Consider the following 21964-nt stretch of genomic DNA (forward strand, 5'->3'; position numbering starts at 1 on the left):
TATATATATACACACACACATACACATACACATACATACACACACACACACACACACACTGAAGATCTCAGAGCTTCCAAATATGTCTTAATTACAGGGAAAATATTTATAAAATAATGCAAAAGACATCCAGAATCATGACTAAAATGTCTTGCTCAGTTTACTGCAAGTGTGGCATACTCTATCATGGAAAAAATATTAATAACGTCGAAGCTGAGCGGAAATTTTGGTGGAATAATGGAAACACTGTGGGAAAATGTGGGAAAATCATATTTAAACTTTTTTTTCCCGGATCCCACCCAGGCTCAGAAAAGCTTCCAACAATCTCTCGGTAACAGAAGGCAGTATTTCCCCTGCCGTGTCCACTGTTAGCTCAGAGAGGCGCCCAGCGGACACACTGACTCTCCATCTCGCTGGCTGACCCAAATAAACAGCTCCTTATTCAGCCTGGTGTGGTACGCTGACAATAAAGAAAGATCCTCTAACAGTGAGTGCCTGCCTGCAGCCGTGCAGCCCGTCACATGACTCTGTTTTCTGAGAATATCTCCGCCACCGGCTGCTCTTTGTCCAACACTGATGACGGGGACACATGAAAAGGGTCGGCAGCGTTTGCCCCGAGTGCTTCCATAATACACATGCAACACAGCACATTCACAAGGAAGTCATGCGTAGTTTTTATTTTTTTTCCCAGGGGAGTATAAATAGAGGGGAGGCGGCAGAGCAGCAGCAGTGGGACAAAGAGTGATGAGCTTAGCAGAGTGGATGGACTTTCCACTTCCACTTTCCACTCAACCAGCCTCTCCTGACAAGTGGGATACATCAGACAGTCACCGTCTGTCCCACTAACCCCGGTTTCCCCTCGACGTCCAGCTTCAAGTTGCAGGAAAACAGCTCTGTGTTTACTGATGCAAGAATGTTTTCTGCTCTCCCTGACTGATGAGAGGCAACAAGGCAAGGCTCTGGGGTCAGACTCAACACTGATGGATACAAAACAAACAAACAAAAAACACTGTAGACATCCATCTAGTCTCAGTGGGAGGGAGTAAAGCTTAGCAAGGAACCGGGTGATGTGATGCACAGGAAGCGAACACAACATCAGAGACTGAGTAATATGTTGTCATTAGCTTAGGTTATCTGCCAGAAAGCAATAATCTATTTAGTTTATGGTAAAGGGTTTTATTAAATGCTAACTACAGTTAAGTTTTTAAGTGTTATAAGCTGCGTTTGTGTATGCATTTTACTTTTTTTTGGTTTGTTCTGTCATAAACAACCTGCAAATAACACACAAAACAAGGGAATTAAAACATATCAAATAATATAAAACAAACTATAAATGGCACATAACACAAACAAAGTGTTATGGATGCAGCTGAAGCAAAGTATTTAACATGAACTTATTTCTGCAGACTTTTCCCTTGTTTTAACTTTAATATCAACTTTAATTTACTTTTTAACTATACAATGTCCCACTCAGTGCATGGTGACAACTCTTTAATAAGTGAACCTTATAAGAAATGTGTTTGTTAGGTGTTTATGCAAACAAATAAAATTAATATATGTTAAATATACAGTTATCAGATATTTAAAACTTTATCAAAGCTACTATACCTGAAAAAAAGGAACACTTTTTTTTAGGGTGTTGATCACTAGTTTGGATAAATTGTTCTATTCACAAGAACAATTTATCATTCAGTGGCGATTAGAGCAAACAGGAAACATGTACACGGCCCTCAAACATCTGGGAAAAGCCATGGGTGTAGTCGCGCATTATCTGGGGAGGTCATGCCCATGCCCAATTCTAAGAAAAAACAATAAGCCCCCTCTAATATACAGTAGAAAATATGTTGAATTGGTCTTTTTTATGAACCCTGTCAACGGATCTATCTCTTTTTACGTTCTCTTTATTTTCAATTTATTTCAGTTTTTTGAAGAAAACATAAGTGCGTGACCCGACAGTTCGAAGAAGCAGACACGACTTCAGAAGTTAAGCAATGTACTGCTGTGGACGGGGCAGAAGAAAAACTTATTTTGGCCGCATAAAAAATATCAATGTCAGTTTAAGTGTTCGCTATATTTTGAATACCCTTTCCGACGGAGGAACTGAATCTATGTTCTCTTCAAGGCCACCAGACTCCTTTGACTAATCAGTGATTTTACCTCGCAGAACAAGACACCAAAGTCACACTATAATATAAACAAACTAAGTGATAAAGGAAGACTTTTGGAAAATGCTAATATAATATTTACTATTATCCTTATTATTGATTTAGTGTTGTTGGTTTCAGTTTTTTGTCTGGGTGAGGAGGATTTTGACATCCTTTAAGATATGCAAGTCTGCGAGGCTTGAAGCTTTTGACAGTCAATAAACACTCGTCTCTGATGTTCAAGGTCGCAGTGAAGACTGAGCTGTTTATCTGCTGCGGTGCCCTCACGTGTCCACACAAACACACACACACAATCCCCCCTCCTGTTATAGAGCTCGGACACAAAACTGAGGCAGGAAACTAGACGTGTTTATTCCCGAGAAGCTCCCCGCCCGCGTCCCCCCCTCATCGCCCCGCGACACCACCATGGCCGCCAAATCTAGAGTTTTACAGTGCAGCCAGGGACGCTGAGAGCCAGCCGTGCTCCTTCACCCTCTCCTCCGACCTGGTCGCCACTTAAATCCTCTCGTAAGAAAAATTATCCCGACAAAAGTGTTTCACATTTGAGAACGTGGAAAGAGAGAGAGGCCGAGCCTTTTCAGTGGCTGCTCCATATCTTTGGAATATTTCACCTGTTCGAATAAGAACTGCTCGTCCTGCTGATATTTTCAAGTCAAAAGACCCACCTCTATTTATTGGCCTCTATTCATTTGTTGGGTATCCTGAATTTGGAAAGCACTTTGGTCAACTTGTTTTTAAATGTGCTATATAAATAAATTTGAACTTAGTAGAATAATTTATTAATTCATTTATTTTCTGTCAATCGACTAATCTAATGGTTTCAGCTCTACACACAATATTAGCTGATGTTGACATGTTTTCATTAAGATTATTTATAGATTATTTTAAATATTATTATTAAGATTATAGAAAAATATTTAATATATTTATATATATATATATATATATATAGTCTTTTTCCTGATATGATTTTACATTAAGTATTGCATTACTGTTGTTGTTATAAATATTATGCAAGATTATCACTTAATGTTTTTTCTTGCCTTGTTTTAAGTGAGTGATGCCTATTTTGAATATTTGATTTAGTATTTGAACTCATGTTCAGCTTTGTATCATGTTTTAATATTGCAAAATATATTACTGTTCTTCAATATCTTGTATTATGTTTTACATGTACTTAAGTCTCAATCTGCCTGATTAAACACGAGGTTATCCTCTATATAAGTCAATTTCTTTCAACTTCCAACTCATTTAATGGCTCATTTTAATCACGTTTTGACAAATTATGACATTATTGAAGAGATTGAGTACAACATTAAACAGTTAATTGTAGCTTGATAATGTCAATACTGTACTTTTTTTAAATTTTTTATTGAATTGTTTCATTGTAAATGAAGAGATAAAAAGCGTGCATATTTGGTTTAATCAGTATAAGTGCAGAAATGGTTTGTGTTAAAGGATAATTTGGGCATTTTTTTAACCAGGTATAAAAAGTTTTGAAATCTCTGCAGTAGATGGCTGCAGCATATTCCTTCAGGATCATGGAAAGGATCCTTACAAGAGGCGAGTTGTTGCGGGAAGACCACAGTGGAAAAGAGGGAGAGGAGTTTATTGTGTATGCAGTAGAGTGGCAAACAAGGTTTTATTTTCTAATGTTACTCCAACACAACAAACTCCTCACATTTCCACTGTTGTCTTCTAGCAAAATTTCACCTCTGGACTGAAGCCATTTACTGCACGAAAACTTTTTGTACCTATTTCGACACCAAATATATAACTAATTAATTTTTTTTCATTTATATCTTTTTGTTATTTTTCAACTCATCTGGCTCACTCTTTGGCTTTTCATTATTAAATGTTAAAAGTTTATGTTAAATCACATAATTTTTCCACTTCTGATGTAAATGTTGTGCAGACGAACCAAAGTTTAAGGTTCCCCTACAGTTTGTTTGTCTGTGTGTTTGTTTACTGAGCATTTACGACCTAGTTCACAGCGCCCGTGTCACCAAACAGCTCCGAGTTTCACAGCCACGCAGATCTGCCCGTGTTCTCACCGTAAAGCTAAATTAGGGATGGACACACTTAACTGTGTGTGTGTGTGCGTGCGTGTGGCGGGGGCATTTATCCGATGCGTAACACTAGAAGCGGCGCTCCAGCGGTGGTCAGAGTCACCTTTCATCCAAACTCCCCCGGAATGAAACCAGAGCTGAAGTTGAAGAAGTCTCCGTTCAGCTCGTTTTTTTTTTTTTTTTGGAGAATGAAACTCGCTCATAATTAATGACTTCAGCTGATATGAGACCCTCGCCTCCACCACAACCCCCGACCCCTCGCCTCCACCCACAGACACAGCATGAGGTAACACACAGCCTGCTGCTCTCTGTAACATACAGCCTTTATAAAGCATTCATGGCTGGGTGTTAGAGTGCACAGAGCACGACAACTTTTGGAAATGTAATCATTAGTGGTCTTAAAAGGACTTAAGACAAGACAACAGCAGTGAGGTGTCAACTTTTACAGACTCAAAAAATGGACTTAAATCAATATTTTATACTTTTGTCTTTAATTATTTACTGTTTTTTCTTGCTAACAAGCACAGACATCCAAGAACACCACTGAGGACACTGACAACAATTTACTATTATATAAAGCAGGGGTCTCAAACTAAGATCAGGCTGCTTAAACTCTAAGAATTCATTGTTAAATTCAGCCCACAAATATGTTCTTCAAGTTTTTCCCAGTTCAGATTATCCTCCAGTCGTTTATTTTGGAGTGACCCTTTACTTTTCCAGGAAGTATGGAGCCTAATCTGCGTCAAAAGGTCGACGAAAAAACAAATTTGTGCTCTTAAAGGGCATAAGTCTTGCTCTTAAATTAATATTTTGTGAGCACAAATCAACAAAACGTAATGATAAACAATATTTTTGACATTTTAACAGATGTTTAAGGATTGCACAAGATAGAGTGTTTTAACTGGCAAAATCTGAAAGAGTGATATCCACGTCTATGTCAAAATAGAAATTAATTCAAATCAGGCGTCTCAGATCTCAACCCCAACCAAGGCTGCACACTGCCAGCTCCTTCCAAGTAAAAGCAGTCAGGTGTCTGACAGCAAACACTGAGCAAAATGTTCTTAAATAATCAAATGAAGGTGACATTTATGGTTGAAAAACACTGCATAAAGCACCTGTCTTGCTTTATCTTTTTAAAAAGAGTAAGGAGGAAATAAAAAGAAAGCCACTGTAACTTCTTTACAGTCATGCTTACTGGAATATCACCTTTCTCTATCACCACAAGAGGGCAGCAACATGCAAGTTTTGGTGTGCACTATATCAACTGCGCTGCAGCAAATCATCTGATACAATGAACTTTGAAAGATAATAAATAGGTCACAGCTCTGCTGCTGCACTGCGCCTGGGTCCCCTTTTGTCTTGTCTTTTATTCATGACTTACATGTTGTTATTTCTGATATTCTGTGTCTTAAAGTTGCAGTATCTTATTCTAGTAAAAAGACAAGATATCCACTACGATGAATACAAAAGCTGCACGTATTGTAATGTGCATGGAAGAATGAGTGCAAATACAGCAGAGGAATGACAGAATACTCACTGTGAGAGTCGTAGTTTTACGTCAGCCACACTGTACTGGCCCTGGAACGGGTGTCTACAACAGCGAACAAACGCAGAGGTCACTCATAAATAATGCGCAGCACACAAGTTTCAAACAGATTTTCCTTTTTGAAGTAGGAAGATTATAACAAATATCACTATTACTTCACCAGAGTAAACGTATCCACTTTTAAAAACCTTAAATTCACCATGTTTGTTTTCTATACTCTTCATGTACAACAATCCTGCACACATACGGTCTGATCTGGATAATTAAGGTCTGCATCCAAGTTATGCACACCTTCCACGTTGGAAGTAACATGTACAAGTTCATGTCAATTTAAATTGTACAAATTAGAGGTTAATAGATATGGATTTTTTAATGGCTGATGCCCGATATTTACAGAGCAGGGCAGCCGATGGACGACATATAATGCTTATATCAAACAAAGCAAAATCATGTCTAACTCCATTATTCCTGCAGAGTACAATCTAATATATGCGTTATCTCAGGCACTAACGTGTTGTTTTAGATGGAAGTTTTATTAATGAATGAAACAGAAACACACATTGGGGTTCTGCTGTAGATTTCAGAGCGTGACTGGTGTTGAAGAGAGAGGGGAACAGTTTGTCAGAAGCGACGTCATTCAGCTGAATTATTCTCCACAGTATAACTATATGTATTTAACGCTAGCCAGTAATTGTTTTAGATTAGATTAACTGTCATTTAAGATTGGAGAAACATGTTAACATTTAGAAAAGATGATGGTGACATTTTTTGGCCTTGTGAGCGCAGGTATTGGCCGATGAGGATTATCTCAAAATGCCAGATATCGGCCCAATTAATCGTGACAAAATTGTAATTGTGACAACTAGAGGTGGAGCAGAACAAAGAATGCTTTAAAAATATGTGTTTACTCCTTTTAAAGAAACATTTAAAAGCAGTTGATCAGTTGTTTCCCTGTATGTTTTTGATTTGTGACTGACATCTGAATGTGATAACCGGAGAAATTAAATTGGTGGTCTGGCTGCTGTCAGACTGATTCAATGTCGGTCGTCAAGAAAATGCTTGGGGAGGACATCAAGTCACTCTAGTCTGCAGGCTTGGAGCTAACGTTATTATCTTTTGACTTGAGAGAGTTTCTATTCAAATAAAACTTCCAAGCTAAGTAGCTTGTAGTCTTTCAGAGATCAGTGTCCCTCCTGTCCACTTACCCCGGGGTGATGGCGGCCATGGCGGGGTGCTTGTTGCTGTACCACACGCGGTAGTTGTGGGTGATCTTCCAGGCTGCGACGAAAGGCGCGCCGTAATCAGCCAGCAGCCTCTCGTTATCTGCAGGAAGACGACACAAGGAACAAAAGAGAAGCGAGGAGTGAACGTGATGAGCAGCATAACTGGATTCTCTCTACAAAGTTAATTACGTGCAATGAACACTCGCATGACGCAACGATTACAGCTAATTAGTAATTCCTCTGAAGATGACAAGCTCTGAAGTAATATTAAAAACAACTCATTGTAACTTGAACTAAATTACAGCTTTTGAGATGTTTGCTCAAATACATTCAAAAGAGATGAAGCAATGATGAAAAAACATTCAGTCAGACACACCAAGACACAACAAGTGTTTCAATGTGCAGTAAGAACATATTAACAACTCAAATGCTTTTTGGTTTTTATTAGGATGTTATGTGTTTATTTTGAATTTGTCTTTGTGTTGTAACCTTATGTTTGGATGTGAAAAGCTTGTTTTTGTTCTGTTGAACTGTGTCCACAAGACTTGAAACCAAGTCAGTTTGGATTTAAGGTCAAAATTAGACTGTACTTAAAGTAATTTAATACTTCAGTTTAGATCAAATGTATTTAAATACTTACTGCAGATGTTTTTTGCCTGCAGATACTCTGGATTAAACCCCTTGATGCGTAAGTAAGAAAAATAACCCTTTAACGGAGAAGTGAGAGTGAAGGAAAGAGCGGCATAATTAATTAATTTTAAAGAACAACGACTGAGTGTTCCTACCTTGCTGTAATGCAGAAGACAGTAAGGAGTGGATGTAGAGGGTGAACTGGGCTCTGATCCACTCGTCTCCGCCCTCCCAGCCCGTCCCGTCCAGGAAAACGTCATCGCGGTTCTCCGTCACGTGTTTGACCAGGTAGTCAGCGAAACGTAGGTCCGCCGTCGTCAGGCTCAGGATTTTCCGGAGCTCGGGATCCTGGATCTGGACACTGGCTTCTTCCACCTACAACACAAAACACATACAGTATTTAACTTGAAAATTAGACTTCAAGGGTTCAGTGTGTAAGTTATAGTGGCATCTAGTGGTGAGGGTTCAGAACTGCAACTAACGACTCACGGTGCATTCACGCGCTCCTCGGATGGTCTCCTGAGTTGTGAAATTGTTCTCCCGACTTTGGTGCATTCATGTGCTCTTAAGTCTCAATGTGGAATAAAATGGATTCTACTACTGTGTTGGATTAGCATTATCAGAGCAGACAACTAAGATATCTTACATAAATTTAATTTCTAAATCCAACAACAAAAAGGCTGTGAAAACTGCCACGGTATGGTCCTCTTTTTATATCTTTATTTAATATGGACTACCCCTGGCAAAGTTTTTATTATAGTGTCTTCTTATATATTTGTATACTGTTCGGTATACATCTTTATGCCCCATGTTCACTTTAATCCACTTTTTGCAATAAAGATTTAAGGAGGAAAACAAGATTCTGATTATTCCGACACCACATGAATGCACCATCAGTCACTGCTCGTGTTACTTCTCTACTTACTTCTAATAAACCAGATGACTACTAATACTACTTCTTCTTCGAAATTCAACATAGTGACGAAATGCGCTCTGTATGGCCGTTTGTCCTGTTGGGCACCTGTAGAAACATGACGGTGCAACATGGCGACCATGTAAGAGGATCCGCGGTGCATGTAGATAGAAATGGCTCATTCTAAGGTAATAAAAAATAACGGTTCATTATTTCATTCAACACTTAAAACATAGTTATGGAAATTATATTGCATTTCTGTCACTAGATCCTCCTAAACATTAAACACTGGACATTTAAGGTTCAATTTAAGCCCAGAATAACTACATACATGCAGGACTTACATCAACAACAGCGTCACTGAGGTGCCTCTGCTGGCGGAAGAGGATGTTGGTCGCCCCTGCAACGAAGCCGCGCACCGTCACGTCTGAGAGGAGGTGATGCTGCTGCAGGGCCATGTAGGGCAGACACAGGTAACCCTGGCAACAAAAGGCAAAGGTCACTGTGTATATACGACTACCAGACGGGCGGGCTACCGCCTCCAGCTGGGCTGATCTGGGGAGCACCCAGACACACACACACACACAAAGACAAAAGCTGTTTAAAGGTTGAATCTGAACCAACATCCTGCTGGAACTCAAAACATTTATTGATGAGGTTATTTGATGAGCGTGTGGTTGAGCCGAGTTACTGACTGTGAGCATGATTTATAAGCTATTTATTAACTGATATTGATCTTTTATGAACTCGTGTGTCTCCAAAAGAGGAAACACGTGTGAACTAGGGGGTGATACGGCACAATGCCACAAAAATACTCCTGTCCCGTCACAATCTCATAAATCCCATAAGAGTAAAAAATAAATCCACGCCATCAGAATATAGCCCTTTTTCGTATTAGAAAAAGTTCTCACGCTTTTATTTTGGAGGCACAATCACTTAAGAGGAAGTGATTGTGTGATTAACTCTATCTGTCATGACTGAGATCTATTTCAGCACCAGCCACGATCAATTCAGTGTCAAACACTTGAAACTTGAGCTGGATGTATATATAAATAAATGAAGTGATTCTTTCTTTTTAACCACTGGAGTGTCACCTTGTTCCTGAATCTGTTTTGAAAGAATCAAACATATTGCATCAATCAAGGTCAACGGGACTTGACTGAATTTAATAATTTGTTGGGGTCCTAGTTACCATGTCACCTGGACACATACACGATTTACCACCATAATGGAAGTAAGTCTAACGTTAAATAAATTAAACGAAACTAAAACAGATCTCGTTATCTGTCTCCACATTTCGTGTGTCTCAGTCCAAAGCCGAAGCAAATGCTGCACTAGTTTGAAGAGTTTTAGTATTTTAATGTGAGCGTTACCTTAGTGAAGATGGGGAGCGGCAGGCCGTACTGATCCTCCTCCAGGCCAGACACCAGACCCTGGATGACCCCTCCCTGACTGCTGGCAGCCTGTGGCTGCACAGTGATGGGCGTTCCCGGCTTGGAGTCGAAGGCGTCCGGGAGCTCTGAATCCGTCTCTTTCCCCTCAGCTGCCTCTTTAGGACCACTTTCCTCTAACACGCTGGGGTCCAGAGTCTCCCACTCGCTCTCTGAGGACTCTGGAGAGGTGCGTGACGGGGGTTTCAGGAGGTGGTTGTCCCCCTCCGTGCTGTTCCCGGAGGACGGAGTCTCCTCTGCCTCCAGCGCGGTGTTGGCGAGGTCCGTGACGGACACGGAGACGAACTCCTCGGCTCCTGAGATGCTCTCCACCAGGATCAGGTCCTCAGACACGCTGCTCTTAGGCCTGTAGTGGGACGAGTCCACCAGGCCGTGCTCGATCATACCTGGACAAATCAGATAAAAAGAAAATGTCGGTGTCATTTTATTTCATTTCAGTCTCTTTTATCACCACTAACCCATTTGTCCTTTTGCCGTCTTCTGCATTTCAGTTTGACATACATCTACAATCCCTGAATCTTTCCAGACCATAATCGAGTCTACGAGGTGTTTTAACAAAAAGATAAACGCTCTTCCTTTAACAAATAAAATTAATGATTAGTTCATGAGCACTACAGGAACAGACTAACTTGGTTTGAGGGCTGGACAATAAAACAATAATTATCGCAATATAATCTTTTTCAATAACAATATAACAAATATTCAATAAATGTTTGATTTTATTCACTTAAATTATAAACGAATTAGGACATACATTTTTTATTTGTTGAGGAAAAAGGATTGAAAAAAGCTTTTACTTATTTTTGCTCATGCACATTTGTTGACAAAGATTTTTTCAGAATTGTTTTGAATGTTCTACCTCAGATTTGTGAAGTGATCCACTGTTTGGCATCAAATGTTGACCATAAAGAAGAGTTTAAAAACACAATTAACCATCAGGTTTCTTCAACTTTCACTCAGGGGCAAAAATCTGCCTTTAAACTCGAAAGAAATAACGATTTGAAACTTATCATGATAATTATCGATATCGAAAGATATGAAACTTTTTATTGTAATAACATTTTTGGCCATATCGTCCAGCCTACTTTAATTATACCAAAACTACTTGGTTTGGTATAATTTTAGCACGTTAGACGGCATTAGATAGATATTGCTGGTTAACTGACATTAGTGTCCGCTAATTTCAAGACTTTTCGCTGTGCTGGTGTTTTTATTTACCATTTACTAGTGTTGTAGTACTCGAGACCGGTCTTGGTCTTAAGACCACTTTTTGATCTCGGTCTTTTCTCGGTCTCGGACATTGAGGACTCTGGATTTTATTTCAAGACCAGTCAAGACCATAACTTTGGGAATATCAATAAATTACTTTTGTATTGTCTGATCTCTGTCTGAACATCCTAACTTTGACTGGAAGTAAAACTTATTACTTCAAATGCAGCCAATAACCCTAATTAATGACTGTCACCCCTCCCTGCGATGCTTACGTTAATTTCAGCTCTTAGTGTTTGTATGTGGGTGTTTTAATGGGAATGTAGATCTTTCAGGTCACTTTGAGAAGTACCTATGATCTCGTTCCACATTTTATTGCGTGCCATGCAATGCAGGGAACTGGTCTTGGTCTTGACTCGGTCTCACCCTCCCTCGGTCTTGGTCTCAACTGCTCTCAGCCCCTAAAAGTCTTGGTCTTGTCTCGGTCTAGATAAACTCTGGTCTTGGTCTTGACATGGTCTCCGTTTGGGCGGTCTTGATTCCAACAGTACCATTTACCTTTTGCCACGTTTACCAAAATGTTATGTAAATATGTTGGCTGGAGAGGATTATTTACACTGATACATGCTGATGAAGCCACACAACTCACTGGATAGCTTTTATAACAATATATTTCCATACTAATACTCCATTTTTTAAAACTTGCCTGGATCTCGCCAGATTTAATAATACTACGTTCTGATCTGATCATAAAATTGCATATTTTTTAACTTTTGTGTCAGTCAAGTGTTTTTACAGTTGATTTCAAAAGGCATCATTTAATGCGCAAGAGGAGAGAAAATGAAACTTTCTTTTGGAGTTGCTGACCTGGAAAAAGTGATAAAACTGTCATCAGAGCTCCTACTAGTCTGTTGACAGGAGACACATAGAACAGGACCTGCAAACACAAACAACAACAAAAGTCAAGACAGAAATACAGCGCCATTTTTCAGGAGAGTTCTGAGAAAAGATAAATGATTTGTTAAGAGTTTGTAACCGTACCTTCTTCTCCAGCAGAATAAGCTTGAAGAGGATGAGAACCTATGAAGGTAAAATTAAAAGAATTACAAATCCAAACGGCTATAACATCACCGGCATACACATTATTGTTCTGTCTGTTATTTTCTACCTTGTGTCGAAAGTGCAGTATTAAATCTCTTGGTGATAACCCTGAGGAAAGGAGACAAACAGCATCAACAACTGAGGAATTCAGCCTTGGATAAAAATGCAGTTAACAACAGTCACATGGCCTGACAAGTTCCAGTAACCGCAAATATGGGCCGTTAATAGAATATATCCATCTCTGGAACAACAAAACAAGTATTTAAAATGAGTTATAGAAGCAACAGATGCAGTAATGCTCTATTATCCAAAAGTACACCTATTTGCAGCCCTTTGTCTTTTTCCGAATACTTTGAGTTAAAATGCATGAAAGTGAAAAGAAAAAAGAACAATTAGGTTCAAAGTGCGCCATTATTTGTGTTTATCTCCGCATTCTTCAGCCAAAACATCGCCTGCAGCTGTACTGAAAATATTACCCACCAAGATAAACCTGTGATCCTTCTAGGGCTGAACCCCTCAGAGAACCGTTCATGTGGTCGTACAGTTCCTGCGGGGTCGGAGGAGGAAGCAGGAGGTAAGCGGAGGCGATAACAGACTGGTGAAACATTTACAGACGGTGTCGGTGCCGGCAGCACGTTCTCACCTTTAAAATGGAGATCTGTGAAAAGTCTTTCTCCTCGAAGTAGGCGTGTGTGATGAGCTGCAGTTTAGCTTGAAGCAGGCCGTAGAGAGGCTGGAAATCAAAACAAACACCGTCAGCAGCAGACCGTGTGTTTGTGTGTGAGTCATTTAGAGCATGACCCATAGAAACAGTTGCAAGCCAATTTACCCTCACAGGGACAAGCAACACTCAAGCACGACTGCTGTTGTTTGACTCCCCCAAAACACTATGTTCGTCCTCCTTTGAGCAGGAAATGATCGGACTTGATAAGATCTATTGTTTCCAGTGTTGTGCTCATTTAACTTCTCTCAGGATGAGTGTTTATTACCTTGTTGTTGAAAAAGACAAACTGACCAAATGTGTTAGTCTACTTTATGAGAATATCCTTCCCACCGCTCTGACGCAAACCACAATACTCCCCAAAACTGTGTCTATCCAGAAATAGAAGTGATGTGGCAGCAAGATGAGGAACTTTCTAAGAGGATCAACAGATCAGCTGGATGGTCATTAAAAGCTACATCCTCTTAAGCAGTTGTGGAAAGTACATTACATTACATTAACTCCTACGCTTTTATCCAAAGGGACTTACAATTGACATACAGCTCTAGAAAAAAACTGCATAATTATCAATTATTTTGGTTTTTACTATTTATAGATATGTGTTTGATTAAAATAAACATTTTTGGTTTATTCTACAAATTGTTTGACAACATTTCTTCAAAATTTCAAATCGTCAAATCGTCATGTCGTCATTTAAGATTATTTATTTCAAGAAAATGACAAAAGATGCATTGTTTTCAGACCAGTTCACATTCATTTTTAAACAACACAATAGTAATATTTTAACTTTGGATGAGTTCAGAAATCAATATTTGGTGAAATAACCGTGATTTTTAATTACAGGTTTCATGCGTCTTGACATGCTCTCCACCAGTCTTTCACATTGCTGTTGGGTGACGTCACATTGTATAGATTTTCCTTTTGTGCTGATCTGAGACGTCCTGATCACTAATAAATATATTTATCATTTTCAGTCTTACATGGTCTTACAATGACAGAACAGAAGCCTCCGCCACCTAAATGCTAAATTATTTAGTCAACCACTCATCCTTTTTCCCGTCTTACATTTAAAAAACAGAGTGATGATTAAATGGTTAAAATTTCTGCCTTCCTGCAGACACGTTTTCAAGCGACATCATTGTAAGATGCGTTAACATGTGACTGGGAGCTCTGCGATGTCAAAATCCGCTGCTTCTGAGATCGATAGTTAACCTGTCCCCCATAATCTATACACTAAAATAGCCTCTTCTTTCAATCAGCAAGAGCTCAAGACTGAGTCCACAACATTGTTTTATAAGCATAAAAAAACAAAAAAGTACATAGAGCAGTATAAACATTGTCAACTCCCTTTCATAAATGTTTTAAAATGTGATAAATGTGTTTAAAACCTGTAGACAGTGCAGTATTTCACCAAAAACCTATGACTAAAACACATTTTCTTAATTACAGTTTAACTAATGGCTCATCCATTATCACATATAATTTCTCCAGAGCCTGCAGCCCCCCACGGTGAATCTACCTTACACCATTACAACACCAAGTCATTTAAATCTCTGTGTGGACGCGTGACAGAGAACTTCACTTATGTTGATCCTTTTATCACTTCATTTGAGAGGAGACCGCAGCCTCACTGGATTCATTCTCGAGCATTAGAGGAGAGGATGCCGGGAGATAAAAGCCTTTTTTTCCTGCTACGATGAATCACTTCTACATGATCGTGGTAAGTTCATGACTGACTTGACTCTTAAATACTGAAAGCTACTCTTTCTTATTATTCTGTCGTGTTATGAGATAACAGCATCATGCAACTGACTGACTCACCACTCGACTGAGGACGCAGACGCTCTTCTGAACGGTCTCCCTGGTGACGTCAGCCAGTCGGACCTTGAGGGCCTGAAGAGGGATTGAAAGCATAATAAAATAAAGCAAACCAAACATTTGCGAGGCCACCGTGTGACTCATCGCTCCGCAGCCGACCTCGTGAAAAACCTCACACTGATGATCATGAGAGACAAAAATAGAACGGGAGATGTTGTCATTTTATTTCCTTTCTGTCCTGCGAATCCAGAGCACACATGAAGACGGCAGCAACCATGCTTTGTGTGCATGTGGTAAATATAAACTCTGTGGCCACAAGTAGGCGGACACCTAAACATTACACCCATACATGATTGTTAAACATGATATATTACATAGCCACAATCTGCGTCTATACCAGCTCAGTATGAATATACTATATAAAGCAAAATACAATCACGAGTAAATAAAGCGTTCAGGTTTGATTTGGCTGTATGATGATAGCCCTATATCTACTTTTAATTCTCTTCTGCATCGGATAGTTTGGTTTTAGATGAAAAAAATATACGGACTTATGGAGTTTCCCTTGTTACGGTTTAATTTAACGATTTATTTTTAAAGATTTCTTTAAATTCCTGCATGTGCTCTATAAATACATTTCATTTGACCAGTGTTTATTGTAATTTCTTTACTCTTTAACCTTTGGATAGTTTGGAATTGTGATATCAAAATGATCAAAATGTTTATTTCAATTTATTAAAGGGCAGTCTATTTTTGCCGCCAGCCGCATCAGGCAGCATTGAGCAGATCGAACCAGGCAGGAAACCAGACACAGAACGGCACAGGGAGTCCGGTCAATTTTCAAAATAAAACACCCTGCGGAGACTCCCGATCGTAAAACAACAGTAAACACGGTTAAAACAGACACAAAAAGAAATCATTTAACTACGTAGCCTACTTAATCACAGTAGAAGCAACAAAATGCAAACACTGATTACCAAATCAACAAAACCTAAAACATGTCAGCAAAATCAGGCAAAACGCTCTGATTCTGAAATGCTCCTCGTGGGAAATGCAGCCTGAAGTTGACGGAACGAAACGGGGTCACATAGAGCTGTGAAGAAGGTAGTAGAAGCACGTAAAGGACAAATTAATAACAAGTAAATAACGTGGGACGGGCTGCACGCTCCGCTGCTGAGACGCTTCTGAGTGGACTTTGACGCCGGGCTACGGACGCTTCAAAACCGTGCCGCAGCCGGAGTCAGTGGATTCCTGGCGTAAGACTTTTTACTTCTACTCATGTATAGTACATATTTGTAAACTTGTTAATTGTATTTTATTTCTTTATAATTGTTTTGTGTACGTTGTGTATATCTATCCATCTATCTATCTAATCTCTTCATAAAGTATTTTTATAATGAAAAAAAAAAAGCCTTCTTCTCTTAATTCCCTGAAGCTGTCACACATTCAAGTCAGCAGAGATCTGTTGTTGTTTTTATGGAGTGGTCTTTGTGCGTAGAGACACCGTCACATCGAAACAGGAAAGGGTACTGTGTAAGTACTGTGCTTAGGTAATTTTGAGGTACTTGTGTATTTCCATTCTACGTAACTTTGTACTTCTACTAACTTCAGAGGCAAACCCTGTACTTTTTACTCCACTATGTTTATCTGAAAGCTTTTGTTACCAGATACTTTGCAGATTCTAATTAATAATACAGATTAATTAACTACCCAACAGTATATAAAGTAGTTACAGTTAGCCCCTAGCTTTATATTAACGTGTTGTACGCATTAATGCATCCGTAGTAAACATTATTCTGAAATGGGCAACTCTGCATAATGAGTACTATTTTGATGCCAAATAGTACTTTCACTTAAGTAAAATTGATTTTAGTACTTTCGCTTGTAACAGAGTATTTCTTCTTTTCCCGCTACCGGTGTCTACATACATTTGGCCATAGAGTAGATATCTTTGCTGAGCTAGACTACAGAGTGAATGAAGGAATCTAAACGATATGACTGACCTTTGCTTCTATTTGGCGATAACAGGACACTCCGTAGACACACTTCATGTCTCCACTCAGCGGCGGCAGGTGGAAATACACCGTGTCTGCAAAACAACAAGATTAGCCATGTTAATAAAATTAAAACAGCATCACGGGTTCTCTCATCCGGAGAATCCATCGGGATCTAAAAAAAACACTCAGGAGCTCTGAGACAGAAGTACGAAAATTAGCAGGTTTCAGAAATAAGACAGCCTGCAGAATAAGCTTCAGCTCCTACATCAATGCACTCAACTGACGGTAGGATATGAAAAGTTCAGAGAGAGGATGTTTATGTAAGAGGGAAGGTATGGAGGAGGGAATTTTAAAAAAAAAATCACAGACAGTCGCTGAGGAGAGATGTTCAAGAAATTATTTTAGCTGTTAGCGTGCTTAAATCTCTGGCAGAGGCAGATTTTCTTTACCTGTGAAACGTCACTGACATCTTCCCATTAATTACAACTCAGACGGCGTGATCTTTACTGCAGCGTGTTAGGGCTGCAACTGACTAGATTATTTTCTCGGTTAATAGATTTGTTGTTAGGTCCAGAAAATAGTGAAAAATGTTTATCAGTGTTTCCCAAAATACCAGGATGTCCTCAAATGTCTTGTTTCGTCCACAACCCAAAAATCTTCACTTTACTGTCATAGAGGAGCAAAGAAACCGCTGCAACGTCGAGGTGACAGACGCCAGCATGCAGGTTAAAGCTGAAACTATTTTGATAAATCGATTCATCAAATATAAAGTAATTTTTCAGGCTAAAACACGTTTCATGTTTCCAGCCTCTGTTGTATATCGCTGTAAACTGAATATATTTGGGTTTTGTACTGTTGGTTGGACAAAACAAGAAATCTGATTATGTGACCAAGGACTCTGAGTAATCAAAATAATCGTGAGTTGCAGCCCTAGTCCACTTAATTTTATTTGAGAGAGATGTCATGTTGTTTTGAGCCCGGTCCGTCTTCTTCTCACTAAGCTTGCTGCTGCAATAAAAGACAAAGTTTGTTTTTTGTTTGTCTTCAGGGTTTTATTTCCCACCTAAAAACAACTAGCTCATGAATAAAATGCCAGCTGGCGCCCAAATTTTGGATATTAGCGCTTCAGTAACACAAATACAAAAAGGTAGAATTGTTCAGAGTAAAACGTCCGTACCTCGTTTTAAATGCTTAAAAAATGCAATAAAAAAAAACCTGTAATGGTCACTGTGATGGATTAATTATCTCATGCGTGTTTAATTCCCACACTGTAGTAATAAACAGAAACCGATTGGTGGAATATAAGATAATTAGAACTTAGCAATAATGTAAGATATGGTTGTTTAAGCTCGTGAATCCAAGTAGGGAATAATACAGGCCATCACTCAACAGGAAAAACAACAAGTCGAGGACACCGTGAAGGATAGGCCACAACTATCAGCCTTCATTCCATCTGAGGACGGGATGAGGAGCATTTTACGCTGTTGTTACGACGTCCTCTGGTTGAGACGACGGCACACTGACAAAAGGTTAGACTGTGGACGTCAGAGATTAACCAGAGCCTGGTGGAGAGCTGGGGGGGGGTGGGGGGGGGGCAGCAGGACAGAGGCCACAGCTGCAGTTGACTCCCTGCTTTACAGTTTACATTCACATTTTCAGAGCAAATGTTGATTCTGTTTTCTGAAAGCTGCTTCATGAGCCGCGGAAGAGTCTGAAGGGAAATGAGACTGCTACGAGCTAGACACACAAACCATGAGCTGCTGACCCATTCAGAAGTCCCCACATCACAAATGGCGATAAAAGGGAACCTGCATTCTCCATAAAGTAGAGGTTGGTGGTACGGAGATGACACATAAGATTTGATAAGTGTTTCCCCTCATCAAAAGCAAAAATACAACTGTGCTATTAGTTTAAGCACACAAGTACTGGTGATGGGTGCTGATCTTTTTTATTTACTTTTCTCTATTTATCTTCTGTACTTATTTCTGTCCTTGCTGTAACACCTCAGTTTCCCCTCTGCGGATCAATAAAGGCTGATCTTATCTTATTTTGCAGCCATAAGCAGAGCCTCCATTTCCTCTATTGCATGGTGGCACAATAACTGCACATCAACAGGAAACTCATTGCTTTTGTCACTTAGAAGTATTATGGAGTATGGATACAGGGAAACAGCTTTAGTCCAGGACCGCAGAGCTTTACATCACCCCGACGAAAGGTAAAATGAAAGAGGAGCAGCAGCAAGCTGCGACCAAAATGACTCCAACACGCCTCGCAAACTGCTTTAGAGTAAAGTCAGTAGCTTTCTTACCGAAAGACAAGCAAGAAAGACACCAAACTTTCAGTACCAGGAACTACTTTTCCAGGAACTAAAAAGGTTCCTTCAGCCCAGTGTTGCGTGCGTTTAGAGAAGAGCAGTAGTAGAATCAAAGTCCCTGAAATGAGAGACTCAAAGCAAGTAAACTGATGTTTAAAAATGGCGGCTGAAGATTTCAGCAGTTGGCCACTACTCAACCAAAATAGAAATATTTAGCAATTGAAGCTCCACCCCACAAAGCTCCAGTACTTTTGGAAAGTAATACCCCCCGAGCAGGGACTTTCTGGAGGGTAAAATAAAGTCCCCAGAACCTAATTTAGACTCTGGTGCCTGTGGTGGAAAAGCAAGCTCTCCGAAAGGTTCCCAGCTCTCTGGGTAAAGTTCCTACGGTGGAAACGTGCCTTAATTGTGTTTTCATTTATGTCCAAAGAAACGGTCTTACTTAATACAAGGTGTGTTGATTCTGTTCATCTGTAGTAGTATTAATCAGTGTTGACAGTAGAATAAGACTCTGCTGTAATTCCTCTGTAAACAATACACAGTAATTTCAGTGTGACTGCTGTTTTTATGAGCCGCAGTGCAGAGGGCGTCGGTCACATCACTATTGTTTGTTTTTTTTAACGCAGCACTCTGCTGTGGCAGCAGAAACAAAGGGCGCAAAAGATTAAGAAACACAACGGCAGGGATCGATTCAAATCTTCCAAGAATCATCTGAATTTAGAAAAGAGAAAAAGAGGGATCCTGAGGGGCTGATTTTGAGCTCAAGTTAGTTTAAAAGCAAATGTTATCTCTAAACATTTCGCTCGTTCCTGCAACATGAAAAACGCCATTTTTCACTCCTGAGCCGACAAACAGAAAGCCACAGCAGACAGAAACTCTCCTGTCTTGTGATGCCAGTACAGTATTAGCAGTGTTGATGGGTGTAGTTCTAGTTCAAAGTCTAGATGTGTACTTTGACTCAGTTCCTGCTGTTTGCCTTCGCAGGACAGCAGCGGCGAACCACCAGACCGTCACATGGCGGCAGCCAGAACACACGGGACGTGGAGTCAACTCACTGCAGGCTCTCTGTTTACAGCCGGGATGGTGTGATGATAACTTCCTCGACTTTAACGCATCAAAAACTAAAGAATTAATTACTGATTTCAGGCAGAATAGCAACAAATAAAAAGCTCGCATTAGACATGGCGAGGACTCAAATGCACGTTCCATGGTCCAGGTTGAAAAATACCTCAGAAACAACCGTCCAAATCTCAAAGATTTACGATCATAGAACTAACTAAACAATTATCAAAAAAGTTAACAATTTGTGATTTTGGGTATAAATGCAAATATAACATAATCAATCATGAAGAAATAAGAGTTGCCGGCTAGACTGATATAAAAGTATAATAATGCAGGATATAAGGAATTTGTTCTCTCAATCATAAACACCACCTATATATTTACCTACACCCCTTAACACTACATACACTGTGGGTGTGACGTACCTTCCTGGTAGTTGTGCGCCCCGTCAGGAAGGGCCAGGAAAGGGAGGTACTTCCACTCCTCTGGCAGCAGGTTACTGTCATGGCCCTCGTCTGGCATCAACGGCGGGTAGGAGAATTCAACCTGGCGGTCGAGGAGAGACAGTCAAGCGTGTGGTTAGCTTGTGCTTTAACTTGCTCTCAATCATCACAGCTTCCTCTGCATGCTCTTTTATGTCTGGATCTGCAGACTGTAATCCTCCCGGAAGATGGATGAGTCTGTCGGCATTCAGACGTGCGTAATGAAATTATCATCTTACTATTGCATTATTTATTTTTGCTTCTTTCTGATTTTATTACTGTTTTCTTTTTCGTGGATGCCCTTTACTCGTTATGTGTTCCTCTAAAAGAGTACTGTGTTCCTATATGTCTGCATTATTTCCCAGTAGGTATGAAACTATTCAACATTTTGTAAGAATTTCAGAAAGCAGCTCATCCACAGTACCTGAAACGTTTCTCCAGTGTTCACTAAACAGGTATTACTATCCATGTAATACTTAATTCATAGACTTTGTGTCTTGCTTAATGGCACTTTAGCACAGAGGATAGGTTACTACTTATAGAGTACGAGTCTACGGCTATGCTAACAGCTCTGCAATGCTGTAGCATATTGTTGAGCTACATGCTAACATGCTCACAGCCTAGAGCTGGGCAATAAAACAATATTTAGAATTATCCCAATATAATTTTCCTCAATAACAACATAAATGTTTGATTAATCATGAACAAATATGCATTTTTCTATTAAGATATGTATTTTGTTGAGGAAAAGGGACTGAAAGAAAATTTTACTTAATTTTACTCATGCATGTGTTGAAAAAAGATTTTATCATTTAATTGTTTTCAATGTTCTGCCTCAGATTTGTTAACTTATTGGCAGATGTTCTGAACATAAAGAATAGTTTAAAACCACTGTTAACCATCTGGTTTCTTCAACTTTCACACAGGAGTAAGAATCTAATGATTTGGACATATATCCTGTTTAGCAGGTTTGTTTACAACGTTAACCATCTTAGCTTAGCATGTTAGCATGCAAACATTTGCATATTAGCACTAAACACAAAAGTGCAGCTGAAGCTGATGGGAATACAAAAAAAAAAAAAACCTTTTACAGGTTTTCACTTATTAATCAAAGGATTGGACAACTTAAAAGTTGAACCTCCTGCTGGCACTAAAGGAGAAGCAGTAAATGTCATGGTTGTGGTGATGGCGCATAGATAAGATGCTAGTTTCTCCAGAGGTGTGCGACCTCTGACCTCTGTATAGCAATTGTAAGTTGCTTTG

General features: G+C 39.5%; 1 protein-coding gene across 1 annotated transcript in view; it reads right to left on the bottom strand.

Annotated features, from left to right (window-relative positions):
• avl9 (AVL9 homolog (S. cerevisiase)) overlaps window positions 1–21964 on the bottom strand; it is a 31484-nt gene that overhangs the window by 6673 nt on the left and 2847 nt on the right. Inside the window, exons 2-14 of the mRNA XM_046041972.1 lie at window positions 20645–20765; window positions 16850–16935; window positions 14850–14921; window positions 12951–13040; window positions 12788–12854; window positions 12375–12415; window positions 12248–12286; window positions 12074–12143; window positions 9920–10383; window positions 8891–9025; window positions 7789–8008; window positions 6986–7103; window positions 5772–5825 (exon numbers count right to left, since the gene is read on the bottom strand). Coding sequence (XP_045897928.1) covers window positions 5772–5825; window positions 6986–7103; window positions 7789–8008; window positions 8891–9025; window positions 9920–10383; window positions 12074–12143; window positions 12248–12286; window positions 12375–12415; window positions 12788–12854; window positions 12951–13040; window positions 14850–14921; window positions 16850–16935; window positions 20645–20765 — 1577 coding nt within the window. The remainder of the gene's footprint in view (window positions 1–5771; window positions 5826–6985; window positions 7104–7788; window positions 8009–8890; window positions 9026–9919; window positions 10384–12073; window positions 12144–12247; window positions 12287–12374; window positions 12416–12787; window positions 12855–12950; window positions 13041–14849; window positions 14922–16849; window positions 16936–20644; window positions 20766–21964) is intronic.

This window comes from Micropterus dolomieu, linkage group LG01 (assembly GCF_021292245.1).
Source record: "Micropterus dolomieu isolate WLL.071019.BEF.003 ecotype Adirondacks linkage group LG01, ASM2129224v1, whole genome shotgun sequence".
NCBI classification, from domain to species: Eukaryota; Metazoa; Chordata; class Actinopteri; order Centrarchiformes; family Centrarchidae; genus Micropterus; species Micropterus dolomieu.